At 37.9% G+C, this 26,243-nt stretch overlaps 1 protein-coding gene across 1 annotated transcript in view; it reads right to left on the minus strand.

Annotated features, from left to right (window-relative positions):
- Positions 1 to 2,381: 2,381 nt before the first annotated feature.
- Actr2 (actin related protein 2) overlaps positions 2,382 to 26,243 on the minus strand; it is a 47,148-nt gene continuing 23,286 nt past the window's right edge. Inside the window, exons 5-9 of the mRNA XM_004849959.4 lie at positions 24,214 to 24,350; positions 22,804 to 22,953; positions 19,107 to 19,252; positions 9,009 to 9,141; positions 2,382 to 5,081 (exon numbers count right to left, since the gene is read on the minus strand). Of these exons, the coding sequence (XP_004850016.1) occupies positions 4,911 to 5,081; positions 9,009 to 9,141; positions 19,107 to 19,252; positions 22,804 to 22,953; positions 24,214 to 24,350 (737 nt within the window). The 3' untranslated portion in view covers positions 2,382 to 4,910. The remainder of the gene's footprint in view (positions 5,082 to 9,008; positions 9,142 to 19,106; positions 19,253 to 22,803; positions 22,954 to 24,213; positions 24,351 to 26,243) is intronic.

The following is a 26,243-nucleotide window of genomic DNA, read 5'->3' on the forward strand; positions in this document are numbered from 1 at the left end:
CAGGCGGTGAAACCACTGAGCTAAATCCCCGGCCCAATCCTTGTTTTCCTAAAAATAGAACTTGCAATTTTCTTGAGCCTATTTTAGATATGACTTTAAAAAATTCCAACCCCTACAGAATATCTTTTACAAAGTGATCAAATTTGCCAGGTGTGGTGGCACACGCCTGTAATCTCAGCACTCTGGGAGTCTAAGGCAGGAGGATCCTAAGTTTGTCCAGGCTGGGAAACCTACCACCTTAGTGAGACACTGTCTCAAAAAAGGGGAAAGGCGTGCACTGGGGATATAGCATCAGTGAGAAGGCTATGGGTTCAATTCTCAGTACTTACTAAATATACAAATGAGACTAGGGTGTAACTCAGTGGTTGAGCACTTGCTTAGCATATGCAAAATTGAGTTCAATCCCCAGCACCACCAAATTTCTTAACTGTTTAAAAATCTCAACTTTTAATTCAAATATTTCTAATTGCTCCTTTGTTCACAAAGTTCTTGTTCTTGAGAGTTGAGGCCCTCTTTTTCAAATCCTTGTTCAAGCAGCTTACTAGTTTTCTACTAAACTTAAAGAGTATTTAACAGACTGAGGCTCAACTTAATGGCAAAGTTCTTTTTTAAAATTTTTATTAGTACATTTGAGATAGTGAATACATTCACCATAGGGAGGCTGAGGCAGGATTGCTGCGGGTTCAAGGCCAGCCTGGGGTACATAGTGAGACCCTATCTCAAGGGGGAGAGCAGGTGGGACATGGACATACATCTTAATTCTCCACAAGTCCTCATAGTCTACCCTAGGACACTGGCCTATACTAAATTGTGATGGGTCACCGCATTTCCCAAACCCAAGCTTTCTAATTGGTCCATGGAGGCACAGTTAAAAATATTCTCTAATTCTTCTATTCTTACTTGAAGTATTTCATGGGAAATTATATGCAAAGTTTTTTCTAGTCTTTTCCTCAGTTTGGTGGGAGTTGAGGGGGTAGATATGAAAGAGAAAGGAAGTCTGTTCTGTCTCTTAAAAAAGAAATCATTTGGATTTCCCTTATCCAGTTAGAAATTTTACATATGAAGACAATATAAACTGAGATGCTTATAACAGTTAGATTCTGTCACTGCCATGGTGTAAATAATTTAAACAAAAGTAACTATGGTTCAACAGCTTCTTTCTTCCTAATTTCAGAATGCTAAACAGTGAGGAGAAAGATGCCTTAGGGTTCTTTAAAAATGTTCAGTGTGCAAATCACTAAAATGTATACAGTAGCAGCTTCCCATCTCCCCTAATTCAGATTTATTTCTATTCCATGATTAAGGTGCTTGCAATGGAGTGATCAAAGTCACTAATTTGGACTCTCAGGGTTATTCACACCTGTAAACATCCTTCCCTAGGTCTTTCCTCTCACTTCCTCCACTTAACATGGATGTAGTATTTTCAAGTTTTGAACAGAGCAAGAAATTTCAACCACAGAAAAAAAGTAACCCTACAAATATCCCAGGACTAGGGGTAGTTGGCTAATTAGTCCAAGGTTAGATAGCATGTTAAATATTGAGCTAATGTCAATCCTTAAGTTTTTCGTTCACTTTAGCTGGTTCCAAAATTAGCAAGTACTAATAAACTCAACTGTGTGGCAATCAAATGGTAATCAAATTGAGGGTGGAAAAAATAAAAACAACACTAAGACATTCATTTCACCAATGACACTATTATGCAGTGCCAGGTACACTCTTCCTATATCACAAATGATGATCGCATGTTACATTATTCCTCTGGCAACTCAGAAGAGACCAGAAGAAAGAACCAGAGGCAACCCCAGGATAGTCTGAGGGATTATGAAGGGACAATGAGGTTCCAATATATAAGTCCATCATAGGCTGGATTCTTTTCAGTGTATAAATCTTTCACCTTTACCAATTTATAAGCTCATGAGGAAGGAAAGACAAAACACATCATCATTCTGAAGGCCGGTATAAAAAGCAAGATAGGGTCAGGTAAATACACTTTCATTCTGACTTACTTTGTCTTTTTAAAATAATGTATCTAAAAGTTGCCAATGAGCTAAAATGTCCTTTAAAAGAGGCATATTACCTACAGTCCTATTTAGCATTGCTAATTCTGTAAATGCCACTTTAAGTCTCTTGGGAAACAAGTTTGCTGGATGAAAAAAAATAAAAAAGCCAGAATTTTCTCATTGTTAGTTTTCCCCCCAAATGCATCTAAAAATCATACCAGAAATAATGAGTTTCATCAGCAGTGGAACATTGGACTGAAATTGACCTAACAACTACCATAGTCCTTAATCCACCTTGCAGTCACACAAATAAAAGTATGAATAAAAATTTTAAAATGAGAGGAAAAACTATTAAAAGGAAAAACAAAGACACAATTCAAATTTACTTTGAAAAAATGTGATTTTATTTTCTGAATCAGTAAGAAGTATATTTGTGTTCAATTTAGAATATTTAGCTTTCCGTTGATCTTTCAAAGTACTTTCCAGATATTAACAGTGCTCACTCAAAACCGTGTAGAAGTTTACAGGCAGTACTATGTTTACTAAGAAACCGTTCAAGGCATTGGTGATTCTAATTTAAAAATAATTTTAATCATCATTGGAATCTAAGTGACAATGAATTTTCAGGAGCTAAAAATCAGATCTTTTAAAATAGAACCCCCACACAACTCATATCTGACAACTCCAATTGAATATAATACCTCCCAAGTGCCAAAGTAGTAAATGTATTATTTTACTTTAGGATAGGAAAATTATAAAATGGAATTTCTAAATTATTACATATATTAATATATCATTTTCACTGTCATTTTGCTAGCAGAGTTATGAAATGAAAACAAATTCTACATTCATGGGACAAAAGACAAGTGTACGTTCTTTTATTGTTTTAAGAGTTCTTCCCATTCTATTTTTTATACCCATATTTTATTTTTATTTATTTGTTGGTGCCAGGGATCGAACTCAGGACTTGTGCTTGTGAGGCAGGCACTGGAACCACTGAGCTAAATCCCTGGCCCTACCCATATTTTAAAGTAATGACCAAAGGCCAAGAGTCAATCCATTTATCTGAACTAGAGTCAGTAGCTACTGACCCTACGTATAGCATGTGTTCTTTAACAAAGCCAGAACTCAAAAGTTGCAGTAGTTGTAAATACAGTATATGAGTTAGGAACTCTTTAGGATTCCAAAGTGATTCTGAGAGAGAGGTCCTAAGTCCAACTGACTATTCATGGACTATTCTTGTGTACTGAAGCATGTCCAGCATGCACACCAACTTCTGTGTTCAAGTTGAGGTAAAACAGACAAAAAATAGTATTAACAGAACTGCATAATTAAAACTAACCTTCATATAAACTAATTTTTAAAGTTTTCTCATACAAAAAAAGAGTCAAGCCAATTTTTCTAATTTCAGTCATCCAAAAAATTAAAGCTTTCCTTTTCAAATTCATTTTCAATAAAGAACATTTTGAAATGCAGAAAAATAATCTGCACTTTATACTTAGCATGATTTGATTTCTTAACTATTTCTCAAATTTAGGAAGAACTCATCTCTGAGTACTATTCGATATTTTTTCAGATAACAATACTGACAGGATTCATAAGTAGGATTTTCTGACACAGGCAGGAAAGTTTATTAACCTTTAAAGAATCCCAACCACTCTTCCTTCAAGCATAAAAGACCTCTGAGAATTAGCAGTTAGGATTAGTTTTCCATAAAAAGACACATTTAAATCTTGGTTTTGGCCAACATTTTAAATAGTCAAATTTTACTTTGCTTGTGGGTCTCAAATCAAAACAGACAGAAAACAAATGAAAATTACTCAACTGGCAGCAAGTCCCACATGCCAATGTCATTTTTAAACCAACCATGAAAATCGACTGCCAGAAATTATTTACATGTAACTGCTTGTTTTATTAAATAAGCACTGGTCAGTTATATAAAATAATTATTTGCAAGAAATGGTACTGAGTGCTGGGTTATCTTAATGGTTCTGGAATAAACGGAAGCATTTAGAAAACACCAGCTCTTAAGCACTTTTTATCTGTCATTTGAATTAATAAAAGCATATTTATTTACTTTTAAAGCACATTTAAATGTTACTTTTCCATTGATAGATTCTACAGTCTAGTCCCGCCTAACATGGTCGATTTAAAAAAAAAAAAAATCCCTAAGCCACATGGTAATGGAATATTAAACATATCATATAGAAACAGTTCCGGGCAGACCAAAAGAAGAAAATCTGCCAAATCAAAGTACTGTAAATAAAGTTCATCTTCTGCACAACCCTGCCCTGCAAAAAACCTCAAAAATCATAATCAAGAGACTACCCATTCCCCCCATCATACAATAACCCATTCAAAACACTTTAGTTCTGAGCTTAACATTTCCCTAAGATGATAACAAAAGCTTTAAGGTACTTAAAGCTGTAGCAGTAACGGTTGCAAGCGCCACACTAGAGAGGAAATGCCCTAAGGGGTTAGGGCTGCCCACCCAACCCTTACCACCCCAACCCCAGGAATATGCAAAAGCCCGGTTAAAGTTTTTCTTATGCTAATAAAGGCATACCACCTACTGTGCTAAAGACTAACAAGAGCAACATCAGAGCAGTAAAGTGAAAATAGAAAGCTGATAGGAGTCATCTAAACACATACTTAGAAGAAACAAAGCAGCAGACGGGACCCTTTGTCCTGATTTTGTTTGCAGGGAAGTGGCTGCATTAAGCAGCCAGATTTACCCACAGTAACAAAAATTTAACAAGGCTTCCCCAAGACATCAGAATAAAACTTGACCTTTCCAGTCAAAGGGCACAGAGACGCCTCTTCCATGTTCTGGAGTTGAAACGAGTTCAAAGATTGCCAATAAAGGAAAAAAGAAAGCATTAGTGGTGTGAAGGGATCGAGTCTTGTAGTTTATCGAACAGTCACACCAAGCTTCTCCAGCACACGGACACCTTTTTCCTGATACTCTTGTCGGGTCATCCAAAAGTTGTCTTTGTCTTTCATGATATCTGCCAGAACTGCGCCACCCAGGAAAACCATGTGCTTTCTGCGGGGTGGGTCTTCAATGCGGATCTTAAATTTCTAAAGGAAAGAGAGAGGATTGTAAGATGTCACATGTGCACAGTGCTTTCTGCTCCATGAAAAGAAACCTTTTCATATATCCTCTTGTTGAATCTCAACAACAGTCCTATAACAAATATGACAGCAGGATTTGGTATCCAAGGTACCTCTCATTTAGCCATCTGTCCCAAACTCATAGTTGGGAGAACACATTCATTCCAGTGTGCCAGGAACAGTCCTAATTCACACCTGTTGTCCTATCATTAACAGCTCCTCTTTCACTCTCAAAAGGGAACGGATTCGAATGATAAATCACACACACAGCCAATCCCTACAGAGAGCCCAGTACCAAAGGTGAGGACAGCAGGTTATCCCTCAGCTTCTCAACTGAGAACTCACTCAAACCTGGAAAGGAAGACTGGTGTGGTCTCCTCAGGGTCTACTGCTACTATGATTTCAGAGGAAAACTGAACTTTCTGACTCTGTGTGTGTGTGTGTCTGTCTCTGCGTTTTTCTTGTGGTACCGCGGATTAAACCCAGGTCCTCATACATACCAAGCATGGGCTCTACCACTGAGCCACATCCCCAGTCCTAAAATTCTTTTCTTATAAGGAAAGCTCATTTTCTACTCTCTCAAATTCAAATGAAATGTCCTCAAAATAAACAAAGCCAAATATGGCCAAAAGAAATCCTGGGGATGTTGGAGAAACCAACATTAACCAAAATTAAAGACAACTGGGAAAAGTTTTATACGCTGTAGCTACTATTGTCTAAAAAGAATACATCCCAATCTGCACAGCTGGTCAACGTCCCAAAGAGAAACCTTAAAATGACACTGCACTTTTAATTTCATGTCCAAAATCCTGCAAAAAAAAGATTCAAATTATGTCATTCTAAATTTAAGTCTTTATGTCACATAAACAAATTGTAGGGGTTTGATAATCTACGACATGGAAAAATATCAGTTTACGTATTTGTCGATTTTTTTTTTTTTGTGGTGCCGGCGATTGAACTCAGGACCTTGAAATTGTAAGCAGGCGCGGTGCCACTAGGCTAAATCCCTGGCCCACGTATTTGTCAATTCTGAGACCAACTTTCTGTCCTAACTGTTTTAGTTGCTTTTCTGCCCTAGGTAAGGATCCACAAATGTTTTATAAAGAGCCAGCCAGTAAACACTTGAGACTTTTAGGGTCTCTGGCAACTATACAAACCCCTGTGTAGCTAGAAGACAGCCAGACGATATGTGACAGTAGATAACACTATGTAAACAAATGAGCCTGGAAGTGTTCCAGTAAAAATTTTCTTTTCTTTTTCTGGTCCCGGGGATCGAACTCAGAACCTTGTGCTTGCAAGGCAGGCATGGTGACACTGAGCTACATCTCCAGCCCTCCAGTAAAATTTATAAGGGCTGTAATGTACCCATGTCTGCTCTGAGGGAAATCAAACTGCCCTCTTCCCCAAGCCACGGCTGCCCTGCAGCTTTCTCAGCTGACCGCTGTTTCCCCTCCTTCACTCCACCTCTCTAGCGTGGAAGGTTTGGTTAACAAGGGTTCTTGTTCTTCACTGCTGCTTCTATTGCCCTCCTCCCCAAGACTCCACAGCAGCTTGGGAGTGCAATCTATCAGCATGCCATCCACCACTCTTCCTTGTTGAAGGCATCTAGCGATACCTGCACACTTCCACAGACCTCCCATTATACTGTCTCATACCTATTCTTGATTCATACACTCTCCTGTCTACTCCACTACTTCCTGACGTCATCCTTGGTGACTTTGTTCTTTCTCCCTCTTATACTCATCTGACAAAATACCAACGTGGGTTATCAATTCTACATTGCACCTGCCCTCAAGTAACTGAACAAGACAGGAAAGAAACTGAACATCTTGGAGTAATTTACTTTTGAATACTGCCTACTCATCTAAGGACAGCTGTCTGTCATCTTGTCCCCATTTTCCCCACCTTCAAATAAATCTTTTATTTAAAAAAAAAAAAGGAAACTCAACATCTTGCTTTCAACTATCACTGGGCCCTTCATGCTGTTTGACAATCTTGTCACATTTCTCCATTCAAGTCTTCTATTATCCAAGACAACTATTTTCACCTCCTTCACCACTACTTTAAACCTCTACCACCTTCTCCCTTCTCTCATAGCCTCCTAACTGGTCTTTGTCTACCTTTGTTCCCTCCTCTCCCAAGAATCTCATCTCCACACCAAACTTACCGGTCTTTTAAAACACAAGCTGGATGGATCCCATCATTTCTCTGCTCAAAAGCCTCTCAAGAATTTCCAACTAACTAGGAATAAAGCCAAACCTTTGGCATGGCCAAACAAGACCTTCGTCCTTGCTACCTTTGTGACCTCATCTCCCAACCGGCATCCCTGACTCACGCTGCCCCAGCCACACAGGGCTACTCCACCAGTTCAGGGCCTCTGCACTGTTCCTGCCTGAAGATTCCCCTGCCCCCAAGTCACATGTTAAGCTGAGCATGGTAGTGCTTGCCTGTGATCTCCAGAGGCTGAAGCAGGACTGCTGCAAGTCTGAGGCCAGTGTGGTCTCCATACTAAGTTGAAGGCCTAAACTACAGAGTGAACCCTTGTCTCAATAACAAAAAAATGAAAACTACTCTCTCACTAAAAAGATCTCAGAACAAAAGCTACCTCATTAGAAAGGTCTTTTCTGATCACAGTCATTAAGAAGCACATCACCTTCCCGATTACTATCATTTTCTAGGGTCTAACTTAATTTTTATACTAATTACTACTGATAAATTATTTAGATGAAAAGCAGGGATTTTATCAGTTTTATTTGTCCCCAGCACCCAGATAGAGTCTGAGAAACATTTGCTGGGCTGGGGATATAGCTGAGTGGTAGAGTGCTTCCCTAGCAAGTATGAGCCAATGAGTTCAATCCCCAACACTGCAAAAAAGAAAAAAAGGTTGCTGAATAAATGAACACTTGAGATGGATTTTAAATTATACATATAATTCAATAAAACCAGAAAAATGAGTGAAGTACTTAGACAACATGGCTCCTTTCCAGTTATTAATTTGCTTAATCTATATGAGGAGCCCATACTCAATGTAATTTCAGTAATTTGAGTCATATATGAAAGATGTAACATTAGTGTGTCCAAAACATACATTACTCCATAATATAAAATTTCATTATCTACAACAATGGAGTAAAGACAGTGAGACAAAGCTGAGATTAACCCAAGATTAAATGACTCTTGGTTGGGTGCTCAGCACATGCAGTATACTTCACACAGCCCAGGGCTTGGGGCTAGGGGAGATCCCTGCCAAAGAATCACCAACAATTTCTAGTTAAAGTCTGTTTCAAGACCTATGACATTTACAGAGATGCAAAAGAATTGGAGGCATGATTAGGAAGCTAAGACACAGGCAACCAAAGCCAGGAAAATAACCTAAAATCAGAATTGTAAGACAAACTAAGAGTAGCGCTGACACTTATTGCATATTCAAAAAGTAGGGGAATGGGAAAAAAAGAATCAAGATATATCGTGTGCAGGTAAATTCCTTATGATGAACAAGATCACTATGTATATCTAAAATGTACCAATAAACTTAATTTTAAAAAGGCACTACATAAGCACTTTATGTACCTTATAGTATGAGAAAAAAGGTTTAAACAGAAATAAAACAGCAATGCAATATGGGGCAGTTATCTCTCCACATCACAGCAGACTTTTCCCGTGCACTTGGAGGGTTGCTGGAGTCCAGGCTGGTTGTTACAGAGGGGCTAAGACTTAACTCCTCCATACACTGAACATGGAGGTCACCAGTCCTACCACTGTCCTGGGGACAATTCTGCCAGGCCATACTTAACCACAGCAGGAATTTGTTTAGGAAGACTTTTTGCTCCCTCTAGTGGTTGTCAAGATTCACAAGTTACAGGGTTTTAAAAGTACTGGATTACAGATACTCACAGAAAGTTTTTCCACATCTCCCTTTAAAACTCGTTCTAAGTAAAGCTGTTTAAGTTCTCGTTCCAACCGTGATGGCAGGCCAGGATACATAGTAGATCCTCCAGAAAGCACAATGTGCTTATAGAATTCAGATCTAGGGAGACACAACAGTTATTTATTTGGGGTTTCAGATTAGGAAAATATTATCTCAGGGTTACTGTTACTTCTTTTCTCTTTTTGGTACCAGGGATCGAACTCAGGTCCTCGCCCTTGCGAGGTAGGTGGTGGAACCACTGAGCTAAATCCCTGGCACTACTGTTACTTATTTTCTTAAAAACAATTTTTTTTAGAGACAAGGTCTCTTGGGCTCAAGCGATCCTCCCATCTCAGCCTCACCAATGCACCCTGCTCTAGTTGCTGTGGGGGAACTAAAATTCCACATATGGGTCACAGGTCTAAATGTTTGCTATCACCCCTCTTTACAGATAAAAATTTTTAATAGTTTTATACAAATGCTCCTAAAAGCGTACGACATACTTCCTTACAGATGTAATTAGTGGCGTCTTTTAATAGCGACAAAAGTTTACTAATTATGAACTTTCAGTATTTGGTCTGTTATCACAGTGCTTCCCTACAGCAGCTGAGATATGTTTGTTGACTGTAATTAGACATATACTTCTTTGAGTTTCCAATCATTCCATTTGTTATTTGTAGTTTCTCTTTTGTCCCTTTGCCTTGAGGCTGTGTTATTTTTGGCTAGATCGATGTGTTTCCTTCTTCTACCAGTGCCATTTTTCTTCCTTAAATATACTGTTGGGTATGACACCAGAAAATCCAATCTAAAACAGCTGCGTAAGTAATAAAAGTAACAGAAGTGAGTGAGGTTTTGAGGAAATCTCACAGTGAAGTTCAGGAGCTAAACAACATCAATGTTAGCCTTATTCAGACTGGTTCCTAACTTTGCACTTGCTTCAAGCTCTCAAAGGCTACAACTCTACATTCCACTGTTTTGTATTTAACCGTGCTGAAGGCAGTATAACAAACAGGAAGTATGGCTACATGCAACATGAACACAAAAATGTTTACATGTGTCTTCACCATGCAGAATACATAAAACAAATGCTGAGTGGCACCATTTTCCTATGCTGTAGAAAGAGTACTGAACCAGATTCCTATGTTTCTGAAACGCCAACACTTAATCACCATCAATAGGCATGCATGTTTAACTGCTTCTGCTGCTAATGAACAATAAATCAAGGGATAAAACCATCTAAATAACTACCATGAAGAATTTACCTTAGTTATGAAAGCTAGACTCAATTTTTTTGTATCATTTTCTATTAGGTTTACTATTTGTTATGAGTCAACTATTATTTTTATTAATTCCCATTATTAACTTGGTTCCCCAGCCATCCTACCCAAACTAATCAGGTGGTTATTAGTCAGGGTTAAGTAAACACACACACACACACATCCTTGTTCCATGATCCTGGGTGAATTTCTCTATAACCCTGGTATTAGGGAAAGCTTTCTGACTCAAACTCTGGATACAATGGAAAGATTATAAATCTTTGTTTTTTGAGAAAGGATCTCACTATGTAGTTCAGGCTGGCCTTGAACTCACTATGTAGCCTTAGGCTGGCCTCGAACTTGCAATGATCCTCTGTCTCAGCCTCCAGAGTAGTGGAATTAGAGGTGAGCTCCACAATGCCCACCAAATCTTTTTTTTTTTTTTTGTGGTACCAGGGATCAAACTCAGGACCCTGCACTTGCCAGGCAGGCGGGCTGTCACTGAGCTACATCCCTGGCCCAGCAAATCGTTTTATACAACTAAGTTAAAACAAATTTTTGCAGGCCAAAAACACCATAAGCAAAAGACAAATAACAAAATGTGAGAAAATATCTGTAATAGGTATCACAAAGCTAAAAGACAAAATTCTGAACACTGGAAAAAAAAGACAAAATCAAATTTTATAGAATAGGGACAATACACACAGACAGTTCATACACACACACACACACACACACACACACACACACACACACACACACACACACACACTCTATAAAATGTGGTCCTTAAGGGCTGGGGATTTAGCTCAGTGGTTCAGGCGCCTGCCTGGCAAGCACAAGGTCCCAAGGAGTCCTTAAAAGCATATAAAAATGTGCTCAACTTCACTTTTTTTTTTTTTTTTTTTTGGTACTGGGGATCGAACTCTCAACTTTACTTTTAATAACAGAAATGAAAATTAAAACTACACAGATTTCTCACTCAGACTGGTAAGAAAGTAATGAACTTGACAAAAACTAAACAAGGCTGTGGCCCCATCATACCCTCATATGTTACTTGGGGGTAGGAGAAATGGTACAACTCCCATAGAGAGGTATTTAGTGATACCTTCTAAAAATACATGCATTTACATTAAAGTGAAAAACTTCTGCACAGCAAAGAGGCAACATAAAGGAGAAAATATCTGCATAACATGTATTTTTTTTGTTTTGCTTTGTTGTTTTGAGACAGGATTTCAGTTTGCAGTTCAGTCTGGCCCTGAACTCACTATTTAGCCCAGGCAGGCCTTGAACTCAGGGTGATCCTCCTGCCTCTGTCTTCAGAGTGCTGGAATTACAGGGATGTACCACCATCCCTGCAGAGTCTGGTGTTTTGTTTTGTTTTCTGTACCAGGGATCAAACTCAGGACCTTGCGCGCTTACAAGGCAGCTGCAGTGCCGCTGAGCTAAATCCCTGGACCAAAACCATTATCTGATAAAGGGTTAGTATCCAAAATACTTAAGGAACTCTAAGAAAACAAATCAATTAAAAAATAGACAAAGGAAATGAATAGACAGTTCTCCAAAAAAACCATACAAATGGTCACTGTTATGATAAAAAAAAACATTCCTAATTATCAAAAAAATGCAAAAACACAATGTGATAATACCATATACCTATTAGAATGGCATTATTATTATTATTATTATTGACTTGGTCTTGGTATGTAGCCCAGGCTGGCCTTGAACTCATGGGTGATCCTCCTGCCTAAGCCTCCTCAGTCCTGGGATTACAGGCATATGTCACCATACTCAGCTCAGAATGGCTATTACAAACAGGGAAGTCAAGTGTCAGTGATGACACAGTGAAAAGGGAACCCTTGTACACTGTTTATGGGACTATAAATGAACACAGCCATTAAGAAAAACAGTGTGAGGGGAGGGGATACGGCTCAGTGGTAGAGAACTTGCCAAAAATGCACAAGTCCTTGAGTTCAATCCCTAGCACAAAAAAAGGAGAAAGCTGAGCATGGTGGTGCACACCTATAATCTTAGCACTCAGAAAGCTAAGGCAGGAGGATCACCACAAATTCTAGGCCAGCCTGAATTACATAGTGAGACCTAGCCTAAAAAAAAAAAAAAGTGCCAGGGATTTAGCTCAGTGGTGCTGCCTACTGCCCTGTAAGAACGAAAAGACGGGGGACAGCGACGGGATGGGACGGGAAGAAACAATATGAAAGCCTCAAAAACTTAAAAACAGGACAACAGTATAGTTCAGCAGCCCACTACTAAACATATATCCAAAGGACTTGAGGTTAGTATATATGCTGGAGAGACATCTGCATTTCCACATTCATTGTAGCATTATTCACAATAGCCAACATATGAAATCATCCTCTAAGAAAATGTTATCCATACACAATGGACTACTACTCAGCCTTAAAAAGGAAGAAAATCAGCTGGGTGTGTTCACACATGCCCATAATCCCAGCATTTGGGAGGCTGAGTATGACTGAATTTGAAGCCAACTTGGGCTATACAGCAAGACCCTGTCTCAAGAAAGCAAAATAAATCATAAAGAAGTTCTATCATTTAGGATTTTTTTTTGTACCAGGGATTGAACTCGGGATTTTGCTCTTGCAAGGCAGACAGCAAAACCACTGAGCTAAATCCCCGGCCCTAAAGTTCTATCATTTGTACAGATGGATGGACCTAGAGATGATTATGTAAAGTCAGGACAGAAAGAGAAATATTGCACGATGTCTAATGTGAGGAATCTAAAAAAGTTGAACTCATAGAGGCAGAAAGTAGAATGGCAGTTTCCCAGGGGCTGGGGTAAAAGTGGGGAGATGGTGATAAGGGATGTAAAACTGCAGTTAGACAGGAGGATAAGCTTTAAGCTCTAATGGATAACATGGTGACTATATTTAACAATAATATGCTATAGGCTCCCGTGCCGCCATCCCAAGCTCCTAGGTCAGAGAAGGTGAGCTGGTCCCAGAACCTGGAAGGAAGCTCCCCCGCCACCATCCCAAGCTCCTAGGGCAGAGAAGGTGAGCTGGTCCCAGAACCCGGAAGGAAGCTCCCCCACTGCCATCCCAAGCTCCTAGGGCAGGGAAACTGAGCTGGTCCCAGCACCTGGAAGGAAGTTCCCCCGCCGCCATCCCAAGCTCCTAGGGCAGAGAAGGTGAGCCGCATGGGTGCCAGAAGCAACCCCGCCCCCATGGAAATGAGAAGACACATAAACAAGCCTCAAAAACAGACTTCTGGATCACCTACAGCAATCCCAAAGGGAAATGAGATGGAACAATCTGATACTCAACCACCTGGACTCTCTGAACTGGCAACAAAAGAGGATCTGGGAAAAATGAAATCAGAAATAATTACTCAGGTAACAGCAAAGATTTTGCTCATGGTGCAAGACATGATTAATAAATCTAGAGAGGACACAGATAAAAAAAGAGGATCTGAGGAACATGATGGAATCCCCAACATAGGAAACAAATGGAATCCATAAAACAGATACAAACAGATTTCCAGGAGATTAAAAACTCCATCAAAAGTCTGTGCAGCAGAACAAACCAATGTGAGGATAGAATTTCAGATATAGAAAAGACTGCAATTAGTGACCAGGAAGAGAAAAATTGCTTTAAAATTGTAAAGGAACACGAGAAATCAATCCAGCAGCTGCTAGACGATGCAAAGAAGAATAACATAAGACTGATTGGAGTCAATGAAGAAAGAGGAGAGAGTGCAGATGACCTAAAAAAACTGTTGACAGAAGTGATGGCAGAAAACTCCCCAAGCAGGGGAAAAGAACTTGACATACAGATAAGTGAGGCATATAGGACTCCAGCTAGCCTTGATCAAAAGAAATCTACACATAGGCATATAATTGTTAATATTCCAGAAACCCAATAGAAGAACAAAATTCTACAAGCACTGAGAGAAAAGAAACAAATCACATACAAAGGAAAGCCCATCAGAATCACAGCAGCTTCTCAATGCAAACCCTCAAGGCAAGAACAGCTTGGAGTGATATATTTCAAGCCCTAAAGGAAAACAGCCTCCAACCCAGATTGATGTACCCTGCAAAACTATCCTTCAAAATGGATGGAGAAATAAGATACTTTCATGATAAAGAGCACCTCAGGAACTTCATGAATATCAAATCGGCACTCCAAAAAATTTTAGACAATACCCTAGGAAAAGACAATGAGGATCACAACCCCAGGAAACCCAGTAGACTGAATCCACTGGGCGCGACAAATTAAACGCAAAGGGGGAGAATCTAACAAAAAGAAAAAGTCATGACAAGGCTTTTAAAACTTTTATTTCATCTCCCTAATGAGTGTATAATTCAATCTTATTATTGTACTGATTAGTATTTTTCTGATTCTAGAGTTGCACACCTTTCCTTGTGCTGTACTGGCTATTTATCATCTTATGTCTACTTTTTAATTGGGTTGTCTATTAATGAGCTCTAAGAATTCTTTATATATTCTGCTCATAGGTTATATGCATTGTAAATATGGTCTGTTTAAGGACTACTTTTCATTTTAATGATGTCATTTAAAGTTCTAAATTTTGATGGAATCTCATTTATCAATTTTTTTCTTTTATACATCATATCTTTTGTTTACTAGGTAGTTCTTGCCTACCCTGAATTCATAAACATTTTCCCTTATAATTTCTTCTTCTTCTTCTTCTTTTTTTTTTTTTGGTACCGGGGATTGAACTCAGGTCCTTGCACTTGCGCAGCAGGTGGTAAAACCACTGAGCTAAATCCCCGGCCCTTGTAATTACTTCTTAAAGTTTTATACTTTTAGGCTTTCATATTTAGGTTCACAGATCCCTTCAAGTTATTTTCATGTATGGAAATAAAAGGTTGAGGTTAATTTTTTATATATGGATCCCAGCTGTTCTAGTGCCATTTGCTGAAAACACTATCTCTTCCTCGGCTCTTGAATTGAGTTTATATTCTATAAAATGCTAATGTTAAATAATCTTTCAAAACTCAGTGGACCAGGGCCGGGGATTTAGCCCAGTGGTTCCGTCGTCTGCCTCGCAAGCACAAGGACCCGAGTTCAATCCCCAGTACCAAAAACAAACAAACAAACAAACAAAACCTCAGTGGACCATATATGTGTGGTTCTATTTCTAGATTCTCTGTTTTATTCAAATGATCTATATGTCTTTCCTTACACCAACACTGCCTTGATTACTGTAGCTTTAGAAGAAGTCTTAAAATTAGGTACTAAATGTCTTCCAACCCTGTTTTTTGGGTTTTTTTTAACTTTTCTAGGTCCTTTGTATTCCTACATAACTTTTAAATTTCAATATCCAATTCTTCATTTATAGTAAGTATACACAGACCTAAATTTTTATATGTATCTTGTGTTTTCTAATCCTGCTAAATTCAAATACAAGTTCTAGGGGCTCCTAGAGATTTCTTAGCATTTTTTCTGTAGATGATCATTTCATCTACATATAAAGATTTTGCTTCTACCTTGCCAGTCTTATCCTAATTGTGTCATTTTATTGCCAGACTATTTTGGTGGGGCCTAGGTTTCAAAGTTTAATGGAGAGATAAAGAGTAAGCATATCTGCCCTTGTTCCCCACCTTAAGGAGAAAGCATTGTATTTTCTCCATTCACATAAGGTGTTCTTGCTGGAAGTATGGAGTACATGTCTTTAAATCTGTTGAGACGGTTCTGTTCTAGTTCTAGTCTCCTGATAGCTTTTACCATGAATAGCTGTAGAATTTAGTCCAACACTTTTTCTCCAACTAGTGACAGGATCATATGGCTTTTTCCTTTCCTCTGTTAAAATGACTTTTGGGGGTGGATCTTCCAATACTGAACCAACACTGCCATCCCTATAACAAAACTACTTTCTACGTACTGCCAGATCTGACTTCTAATAGTTTGTTTTGTTAAACAAATTTCTATCTATGTTCATACTTTTTTCTTCTATTATCTTTATCCAGTTTTAGGATTACCACAATGTTGAGCTTCTAAAATGAGGGGAGAAGTGTTCCTTTTTTCTGCTTTAATTGATATAATTTATCAGTTAAAATGTATATGAGCCTGATGTTATCATATAGATAGGTTTTCAAGCTAGGAATATACTTTCTTTAATAGGTGCTATTCAAATTTTATATTTCCTCCAGAGTTAGTTTCATTAATTTGTCTTCCAATGTACTTCTTAGAAGCTGTCAAATTTATTTCAAAACAGATTTTTGAAATATGCTTTCTATATCCTTTTAAATTCCGTAAAATCTGTGGTAATGTCTCCTAGATCTTGATATTGTAATTTAAAAAATGTATATTTGATATTGTGTAACAGGAAGAAAAGGTCTAAAGAGGCAGGGGAAGTGGGAGGGGTAGGGAAAAGAAAAAAGGGAAAAGAAAAAATATGAGAAAAGGAAAAAAATGGAATCAAAGTCTTCGCAAATAGGGAAGGGTGGAGGGGGTGAAGGGAGGGAATATATATTCCCAAACACATATACCACAAGTACACACAATTTTTGTCAACTAAAAAGTTTTCTTTTGGTGCATGCCTATAATTCCAGTACTCTAAGAGGCTGAGGCAGGGAGATTGCGAGTTACAGCTCAGACTGGGCAACTAAGGGAGACCCTAGGTTGAAACCCCAGTAATTCAAACAATAACAAAAAAAATGCATTTACCCTGATCTAGTAGCTTCTCTCCTAGAATATACACAGCCAACAATACAAAAACACTTGTACGCACAATGCATTATATGTCACCACAAATGTAAGGATTTACTTCAAGAGATTCATTGAATTAACCAAGACAAATTCACAATGAAGTACTATGCAACTGAGAAAAAAAATGAGAACAATCTCCAGGAAGTGGTATAAGATTATTTAGCATATGTACTGGTAAGTGAAAAAAAGTCAAGTGTAAAAGTAATTTCAGTATGCAATCTTTTGTGTAAGAAGAGGAAATAAACACAGAAAGAATAAACCAGAAACCAATAAGCTCATTTACCTATAAGGAAGAAAAGAACCAGGGAGGCTACTTCTCAGTATATTTATATAGTTTTGACTATATAGTTAAAGTTCTTCATATTCAGAAAACACGAAAACTGACGAGGGCATGTCAAAGAACCACAGGAGCCTACTCTGAAGGAACTATTGGCCAAATCAGGAAAAATATAAGCATTACATAAAAAGAAACTAATAAATTATAACCCACTGAATAAAATCACGAGTCCATGCTGTTAGTAAAAAATAAGAGAAGGAAAACATTTACTTATGCTAGATATCAATTAATAAATATATAAAAGTTGATGAAGGTAGAAAATCACTTTCTGCAATCATAACATAAAAATGGATTGAGGCAAGGATCATCAATAGATGCTGACAGGGGGATAATGTGATAAGGAACAGGACATTTATACACTTGCAATGTATTTCCACACAAATTACTTATCAACTAGGAAAAGAAAAATAGTAAAGCTATATGATGGAGAAAACAGTAATCTTCATTGACAATGTAAAAGTAACATCACTGATAAGAAACTGCCATCTCCTCTGGTTGTGATACCCAGAGAAGATATAACACATAGCCAAAATTGCATAATCTGAATCTAATTATGAGAAAACAAACCCAAATTAAAACCTGTACTCCGTAAAGACGTCAATGTCACGAAAGATCAAAAAATATACCTTGTAAAAGATGTCCAGCCTAGGCAACTTAATGAGACTGCCTCAAAATAAAAAAACAACAACAAAAAAAACCGATCTGGGGATGTCAGGGATGCAGTTCAGTACAAAGGCCCTGGGTTAAATTCTCAGGACCATCACCTCCCAAAAAAAGTGACTAAGAGACATGACAAAATACAATGCAAACCCCAGGGGATTTGATCTGACACAGGATGGAAGAAAAACTATATGAAAGACATTAGAGAAGCTGGGTGTGGTGGCACACACCTGTAATCCAAGCACTTGGAAGGCTGAGGCAGCCACAAGTTCAAGACCAACCTCGGCTACACAGTGAGTTCAAGGCCAGTCTGAACTACATAGCAAGACCCTGTCTCAAAAAAAAAAAAAAGGGCAGGGGATTTAGCTCAAGTGTTTCCGGTGCCTGGCCTGCCTCACAAATGTGAGATCCTGGGTTCGATCTCCAGTACCAAAAAAAAAAAAAAGAGAGACTATAGGGACAATGGATGAAATGGAAATGGATAGCAGGTAAATCTATATCAATAACAAGTCTCCTGAACTCAGTAACTACATTGTGACTATGTTAGTGTCTTTTTTCTTAGAAGCACAAAGTAGTAAAGGAAACTGATGCAGTCAACCTGCCTCAAATGGTTCAGAAAAAAATGGAAACAATAATATGGAAACATTAAAATTAGTAAAATGGTGAAATTAGATAAAAGGATATACATGAGTTTTCTAAATTATTCTTTCCACTTTTCTTTAAATTTGAAATTATTTCAAAGTAAGGTTAAAGTGGCTTCTGAGACCAATGTAATACATGTTACTTAACATCCGGTTGCACCCTATCAAAGACTTGTTTTGTAGTCAGGTGTGGTGATGCACACTGACAATGTCAGCAACTAGCACACTGGGAGTCTGTGGCAAAAGGAGAGAGCCTGAGCACTCAGCAACTCCATGAGTTGCCATCTCACACACACAAATAAGCTAAGGACACAGCTCAGTGCAAAGGCCCAAAACTGCAAGACAAACAAAACAAAACAAAACAAAACTTACTTTGCTTTAGCCAAAAACGCAAATGAGGTAACAGATAACTTGTTCACATGAATTACCTACATTCCATTTTTTCTGATAAATAACTTGGAAATCACCATTTCTTACGTACCTAGTATCAATATCAGCTGCCTGGATTGTGTTAAAAAGCAATTCAGCAACACCGACTCCCTCAACATTGATCAAGTGAGGCTGAAATAAAGCTTCTGGTGCTTCAAATCTCTCTCCCCCAACTTTAATAATTCGTCCATCTGGGAGCTAGAAATGAAGAATAATCATGTGCTAGTCAGTAAAAACCATTAAAATTTCTCAGTGTTCTTGAAAACATTTTAGCACTTTTGTTCTACAGCCAAAAAAGCAAAATCATTAAAAGCAATAATTTTTTCCCTAAATATATTTCAGTGGAAAAAGTAAAATGAAAGGTATTCGGGGCCAGAGATTTAGCTCAGTGGTGCTTGCTGAGCATGCCTGGCGAGCTCAAGGTCCTGAGTTGGATTCCCAGTACCAGGAAATAAAAAAGGTATTCAAGTAACTTACTGCCTATCATTGAGCCCTATTCTGTTTGCAGTGGAATTTAATGGAGAAATCATCAACGTACATGTCAAGACATTCCACGTGTCTGTGCAGCACAGCACAGGCAGCACTGACCAACCACTAGATTCTGATTATTACTAGTATGTGTTAATGTTGCTTGTTTTATAATTTCAACGTATTTGTGGTTTTATGGATTTTTTCCTGTGTAGATACGTTAAACATTTTCAATAATTTTCTAAAATAAATCCAAGCTACATTTATAGAAAGTAAAAAAAAATTTTTTCACCAATTGTTCTATGAAGCTATTATTTTACCATCAAAATATTTAATGTGTGCTGATCTTGTCTAATTCAATTCAAAAAGTACTTACAGAGCCAGGGATTTAGCTTAGTGGTTTCGTCACCTGCTGTGCAAGCAGCAAGGACCCAAGTTCAATCCCCAGTACCAAAAAAAAAAAAAAAAAAAAGTACTTATGAGCAAAAAAAATTTACGAAACACTGTTCTAGGCTCTTTTTTCCATTTTTATTTTTAAAAAATTTTTTTAATTTTTTAATTTTTTTGGTACCGGGGATCGAACTCGGGTCCTTGCACTTGTGCAGCAGGCAGCAAAACCACTGAGCTAAATCCCCGGCCCGAGGCTCTTTTTTATTGTTTTATGTAGCTCAGGTTGGCTCCAAACTCACTATGTAGCCCAGCTGGCCTTGAACTTGCAATCTTCCTGCCCTAGCTTCCTGAGTAGATGGGATTATAGGCATGCACCATCATGCCCAGGGCTAGATTATTTATTAGGCCATTTTGTTGTATTTTATGTGGTCATAATAAATTTTAAATAACTGATAAACATAATTACAATTTAAGTCGGTAAGATTTAAACAGCAGGTCCAACATCATAACTCGACCCATGCAGAAAACCTTTAAGTCACACTGTGTTTACATTTAATCAAAGGAGAAATATTAAGTAAAAACAACTCTTAGGCTCCCTCTCAGAACTCACTAGACTGACTGAAGTAACAAACATATTCACATATGCTGGCATTTGATACATTTCTTTTTTTTAATCCCCAGTAAAAGGAATTGAACTCAGGACCTTGCGCTTGCCAGACAGGCGTGGTGCCACTGGCTACATTCCCACCCATTTGATATGATATGATAAGATATGAGGATGTTTTTATATTAACATTTATAACAGCACATTAATTTATAAATAATTTGTAATATTTATAATTTTATATTTCCAGTATGACAAAGTACCACAAAAGCATGTTCCTTAAAATAGACTCCATGTTTGCTGAAATTGTTTACAGATATACATACAGAATCACATTTTTCAAAAATTCAAGAATTTCCTTTCCATAAATTGTACTGAGTTTCTTAATTCTCATCATTTCTATTTGTCTACCTTTATTTTCACTCACTTATCAGTTTGCTGTTTTACACTTGTATATATTTTTGTACTGTTTGCAAAAGGAGGGAAGAAATAACATGCTTTATGTTTTCAGTTCTCTCATTGTCTGCCTTGTACTCTTTCTTCCACGTAAGTCAGGCAGGTGGAAAAGTAGAAAGCCAGAGAGAAACTGTCAAGAAGGCTTTAGGAAGAACAGTCCAGGGAAAATTGGAAAGCAACAAGTTACAAAGTGGGTTTTATTGCGTATTCGGATTGATATCTTTAAAGAAATTGCCATTACCTGAAAAATGATTACATATTTGGGGCTGGGGATATAGCTCAGTGGTAGAACACTTCCCTAGCATGCCTGTAAACTTGGATTCTTAGCACCACCAAAAAATAAAAACAGACAAAAATTTAAATTATCATTTTGCACATATTTGTGAATATGTAAAACTAACATGGATCGTATGGGTTAAGAATACTGTAATCCCAGGATTCGGGAGGCTGAGTCAAGAGGAGCACTGTGAGTTCAAGGGCAACTTGGGCTACATAGTGAGTTCAAGGACAGCCCTGAACTACAGTGAAACCTTGCCTCAAACAAAACAAAACAAATCAAAAATCAGGGTGGGGGATTTAGCTCAGTGGTTCTGCCGCCTGCTTTGCAAGCACAAGGTCCCGAGTTCAATCCCCGGTACCAAAAAAACAAAAAAACTCAAAAAAAAAAAATCTTGCTTTTACTGCCCATTACTCTTTCATTTTAATAATAACTAAATCAAGTCTCAGTTACTATTTCAGGTTAACATTTGTTTTGAATATCTCATTAAGAAAATATTAAGTGGGCCGGGGATTTAGCTCAGTGGTTCTGCCGCCTGCCTCGCAAGCGGAAGGACCCGAGTTCAATCCCCGGTACCAACCAACAAACAAAACAAAACAAACAAACAAAAAAAGAAAATATTATGTCAGGAAAGGCTGCCACCTACTGAATTAGTAAAGCAATACTCTGGCAGGACTACTTCCCAAAGTAAGTCTTAAATCACTAGGTCCATTTCTGAAAAGTTCTGTAGTTTACTAAGTTTAAGAAATAAGCAAAAAGAACAAGAAAAAGAAAAAAGCATACTGTAATCTCAGTTGAGTACATATTAGCATATCAAAGGGACTGAGAAGTCCTGCAGTCAAGTGAAATTAAACATCTCCCTAATTTATTTGACAACTGTAACTTTTTAATTTTGTGAAACTCTTATTGTCAGGGAAATACCACTCTGTAAAACATATGTTGAGAAATACTACCCAAAATAATATATCCAATTATATCTTAAGGTAGAAAATAATTTGATTCTTGCCTTAATTTACATTATATAGTTCCCAAAATAATCATAGAATCTTAACATATTTAAAAGTCACACATAAAACATAACAATCTGAAACAAAAATACTGATTCCAGGGGCTAGAGATTTAACTCAGTAGTACAGTAGTACAGTGTTTCCCTAGCACACACAGGCCCTGTTCAACCCCAACATGTCTCAAAAATAACAAAAACAAAAGACTGATTCCAGGAAAACCTCCTTAAGCTGAGACCAATAATAACAGATGTTCCCCTTTTTTTTGGTACTGGGGATCGAACTCAACCTTGCGATTGCCAGGCAGGGACAGCGCTTCTAAGCGACATCCCCAGCCCCAGATGGCCATTTTTACCATGTCCCCACTGGCTTCAACCATTGGTGGTACATGCATGACTGTCCCATCGGGCACCTTGTATCACTGGGGGTAGAAGTGGTACAGTCATGCATAGGACAGTTATGCATGTATCACAGGCAGTTTAGGTTGAGACATACAAATTACGGCCCTGTAGTGAATGTGTTAAACCAAATATATACAACATATACTTACTGTGTAAGATTCAACTAATACTGTGGTTTCTAAGGCCAGTTTCTGCTCTTGTTCAATATTGTATCCCACATAACACAGCTTCTCTTTAATCATTCGAACTGTTTCAAAATCAGCAGAATGGTTGAAGGCGTATCCTCGCAACAAAAGCAGCTAGTACAAAAAGACAGCAGTTAAGTTCACAGTAGATATGACTGAGTTCCACTCTGCAAAAGCTATCCATGCTTGCTAAACATGTACCATCAATAACAAATACAACAGGTAGTGTATCTTCAGATCCTGCTGAATATTTCAGAAGTGGGGATTTTACTTGCCATAAAAGGATCTGTATTTTAGTTTCACAGCATAAGAGAATTAAGTTTGTGAATAATAAAATGCAGAAAACAAGCTAGAAAAAAGACAGTTTTTAAGAGTACTGTTTGTAATGTTCAGTATTGATAAATAATGAAAAGTATACTAATGAATAAATATTATGTTAGTACTAGACATCTGCAGCCTCCAATTTGCTCAATCAATCAATGCCATGTTTTTTTGTTTGTTTTGTTTTTTGAAACAGGGTCTTGCTTTGTAGTTCTGGCTGGCCCTGAACTCACTATGTACCCCAGATGGGCCTCGAACTCTCAATGATCCTCCTGCCTCTGCCTTGCGAGTGCTGGGATAAGAGGCATGCGCCACCATGCCCAGCAATGCCGTATTTATGAAATACCCATAGGTCTTACAAAGTTGTATCTCTGGCTTCTGGGACATATTGGAAAGGCAAAAGAATGTATTAAACAACTGAAGAAAAGAACTGCTGGGATACTTGAAGGTATAGTCTCTAGTCTTTCTCTATCTCTCCCACCTCTCCTCTTCTTCTCTCTTCCTTCCTTTCTATCTATTCTCATTTTTAGACATAGGGTCTCACTATGTTGCCTGGGCTGGCCTTGCACTCCTGGGTTCAAGGGATCGTCCTGCCTCAGCTTTCTGAGGTATCTGGAACTACAGGCATATACTACCATGCACAACTCTTTTATTTCTTAAGTGATAAAAAATGTTATTTTAAAACCAAGTCTTCTGAGAAAAAATGGCACAATAATCATCATGAACACAACTGGGCCTTTTGTTAAAAAGGAAAAAGAAAAAAAATCTCCTAATGTTTCTGCTTTCCGCAGAAACTCTGTTGGTTACTTCAGGCAGAATTTTGATTGAGAATGCAAGTAAAATACTGTAGTTTCTCTTATCTCACTATATGATCAGATTCATCATAAACGAGACCAAGAAACCCAAAGAAAAGGTGAAGACCTAATGCAACCCAAGTGAAACCATAGCTAACACTTCTCAACAGGAGCAAATAAGAGACTCCAACTTGCATCCCAAAGATCATGTGTGGGAATCTACAAAAGCCAGTTTCCCCGCCACCTTCATCTCACTCACCTTGATGAGATATCTGGTGATATCCCTGCCGGCGATATCCAGTCTCCTGGTGAGATGAGGGAGAGAAAAGCCTTCATACACCGGGCAAATGTGAGTTACGCCATCTCCAGAGTCCACCACTACACCGGTCAATAAACCTACACAAAAACCAAAGCCAAATCAGAAAAACAAAAACTGGCAAATTTCCACTATACTGTAAGAGCCAACCCTCAAAATTTCTTTTCTTTTTTTTTCTGGTACTGGGGATCGAACTGAGGACCTTGTGCATGCTTGTCAGGCAGATGCGGTGCCACTGAGCTACATCCCTGGCGTCCTATTTCCTTATTATTTACTTATTTTTCAATTTGTTTCTAATGCACAGATATTAAAGTAAAATACATAGATATTACAGTTCTCTTAAGTGTCACCTGTGAGACTTTTAGGCTGAGCATCTGCTTCCAAGGAGATGGGAAGACCTAGGGCTGAAAACCAGTACAATTCTTTTTTCTTCTTTCCAATTTAATTTTGATCACTGACTTCCATTAAAGTTCTCTAAAATTCCATGGATGACTTTTACAAAAACTGTGAAAAGTTTTACACAGTTACAAGTTGATAAATCTGTATCTAGTAAATCTAGATAAATCTGTAAAACTAGATAAATCTGTTATCTAGTTCTTTATTTCTGTCATATAGTGTATTAAAACTCTGTGCTGTTAAAAAAAACAACAACTCTGTGCTGTTTTAGAAAAATGTCCACTGATACTAGATACCTAAAAACTGGAGAACAATTAATTGTGCCTAGCCCAAGTATCACTTCAATTATTCACCCAAAAGCAGAAAAACCGTGTCAGTTAAACTAGAGCCTGGCACGGTGGTGCACGCCTGTAAACTCAGCACTCAGGAGGCTGAGGCAGGAGAACTGGTGTGAGTTTAAGGCTAGCCTGAACTGCATGTGAGACCATCTCAAAACAAACAAACAAACAAACAAACAAACAAACAACCACAAAAAGGGCCAAGGATTTAGCTCAGTGGTGCTGCACCTGCTTCGCAAGTGCAAGGTCCTAAGTTTGATGCCCTTAATACTTTGATCCCACAAAAAACAAAAAAAGCGAAAAACCTCATAACAAAAGAACAGCAAAGAAGCTGCCTTGTTTCCTAGGTATGCTATTAAAAATGTAGAAGTGCCTGCAAAAAGTCAATGTTCCATTTTTTGCATCAGGGTTAATTCAGGGGAAAATAAACTTTTTCTTAACTTACATTTTTTAATAGAAAAAAATTTAACCAGACTATGCATCATCTATAACTTAAGTATTATTTTATTATTTTCTCATCCCTGAATATGCCCTCTCCCTTTTTTAATAAAAATTTACATACACTGTAGTACCTAATGTCTTTAAATTCAATCAGATATTCATTTTAAGTTGATATAATTTGTTTTTCCTTTTCACTACATTAAAAATGAAGAATCTATATCACAATTAATTCAAAACTACTCCCAGTCTCATCAACTAAAGTAAGGATTTACATTTTGTTTTCCAAACACCTCTCCTCATCCACCTCTCTAACTAGCCATCTACTGCCCTTTCTCTAAACACATCTGATTCACTTCCAGGGCCATACCCTTTGACACTGGATTTCCCCTCCCTTCCATTTTAATTCCTACCAATTCTTTAGGGCTTAATGGAACTCTTATCTTTTCATTTCTAATTTCTCTAAGCACTCTAACCTCCAGCTCAGTTTTCCCAATTCCACTTATTCCCTCTTCCATTTTGTATGTTCTAGACAGCTAAACACATGTTCCTAAATCACTGTCACTTCTTTTATTCTACTGTCTATAGCTCTCGATGTCTTTTTTTGTTTTTTTTTTTAATTCCCAGCACTAACCACCATGTCTGAAGGAGAATTTTAACATGGCTTGGAGCTGATTTTTTTTTGGTACTGTGAATCGAACTCAGAACCCTGTGCTTGCAAGGCAGGTGTGGCACCACTGAGCTAAATCCCCAGTCCTGGAGTTTATTTTATTAACATTATTAGACTATTATTTCTAAAAA

The sequence above is a fragment of the Heterocephalus glaber genome, unplaced genomic scaffold (genome assembly GCF_053883595.1).
Source record: "Heterocephalus glaber isolate CG9 unplaced genomic scaffold, H.glaber_assembly_v1.0 deba00001457, whole genome shotgun sequence".
In the NCBI taxonomy this organism is placed as follows: Eukaryota; Metazoa; Chordata; class Mammalia; order Rodentia; family Bathyergidae; genus Heterocephalus; species Heterocephalus glaber.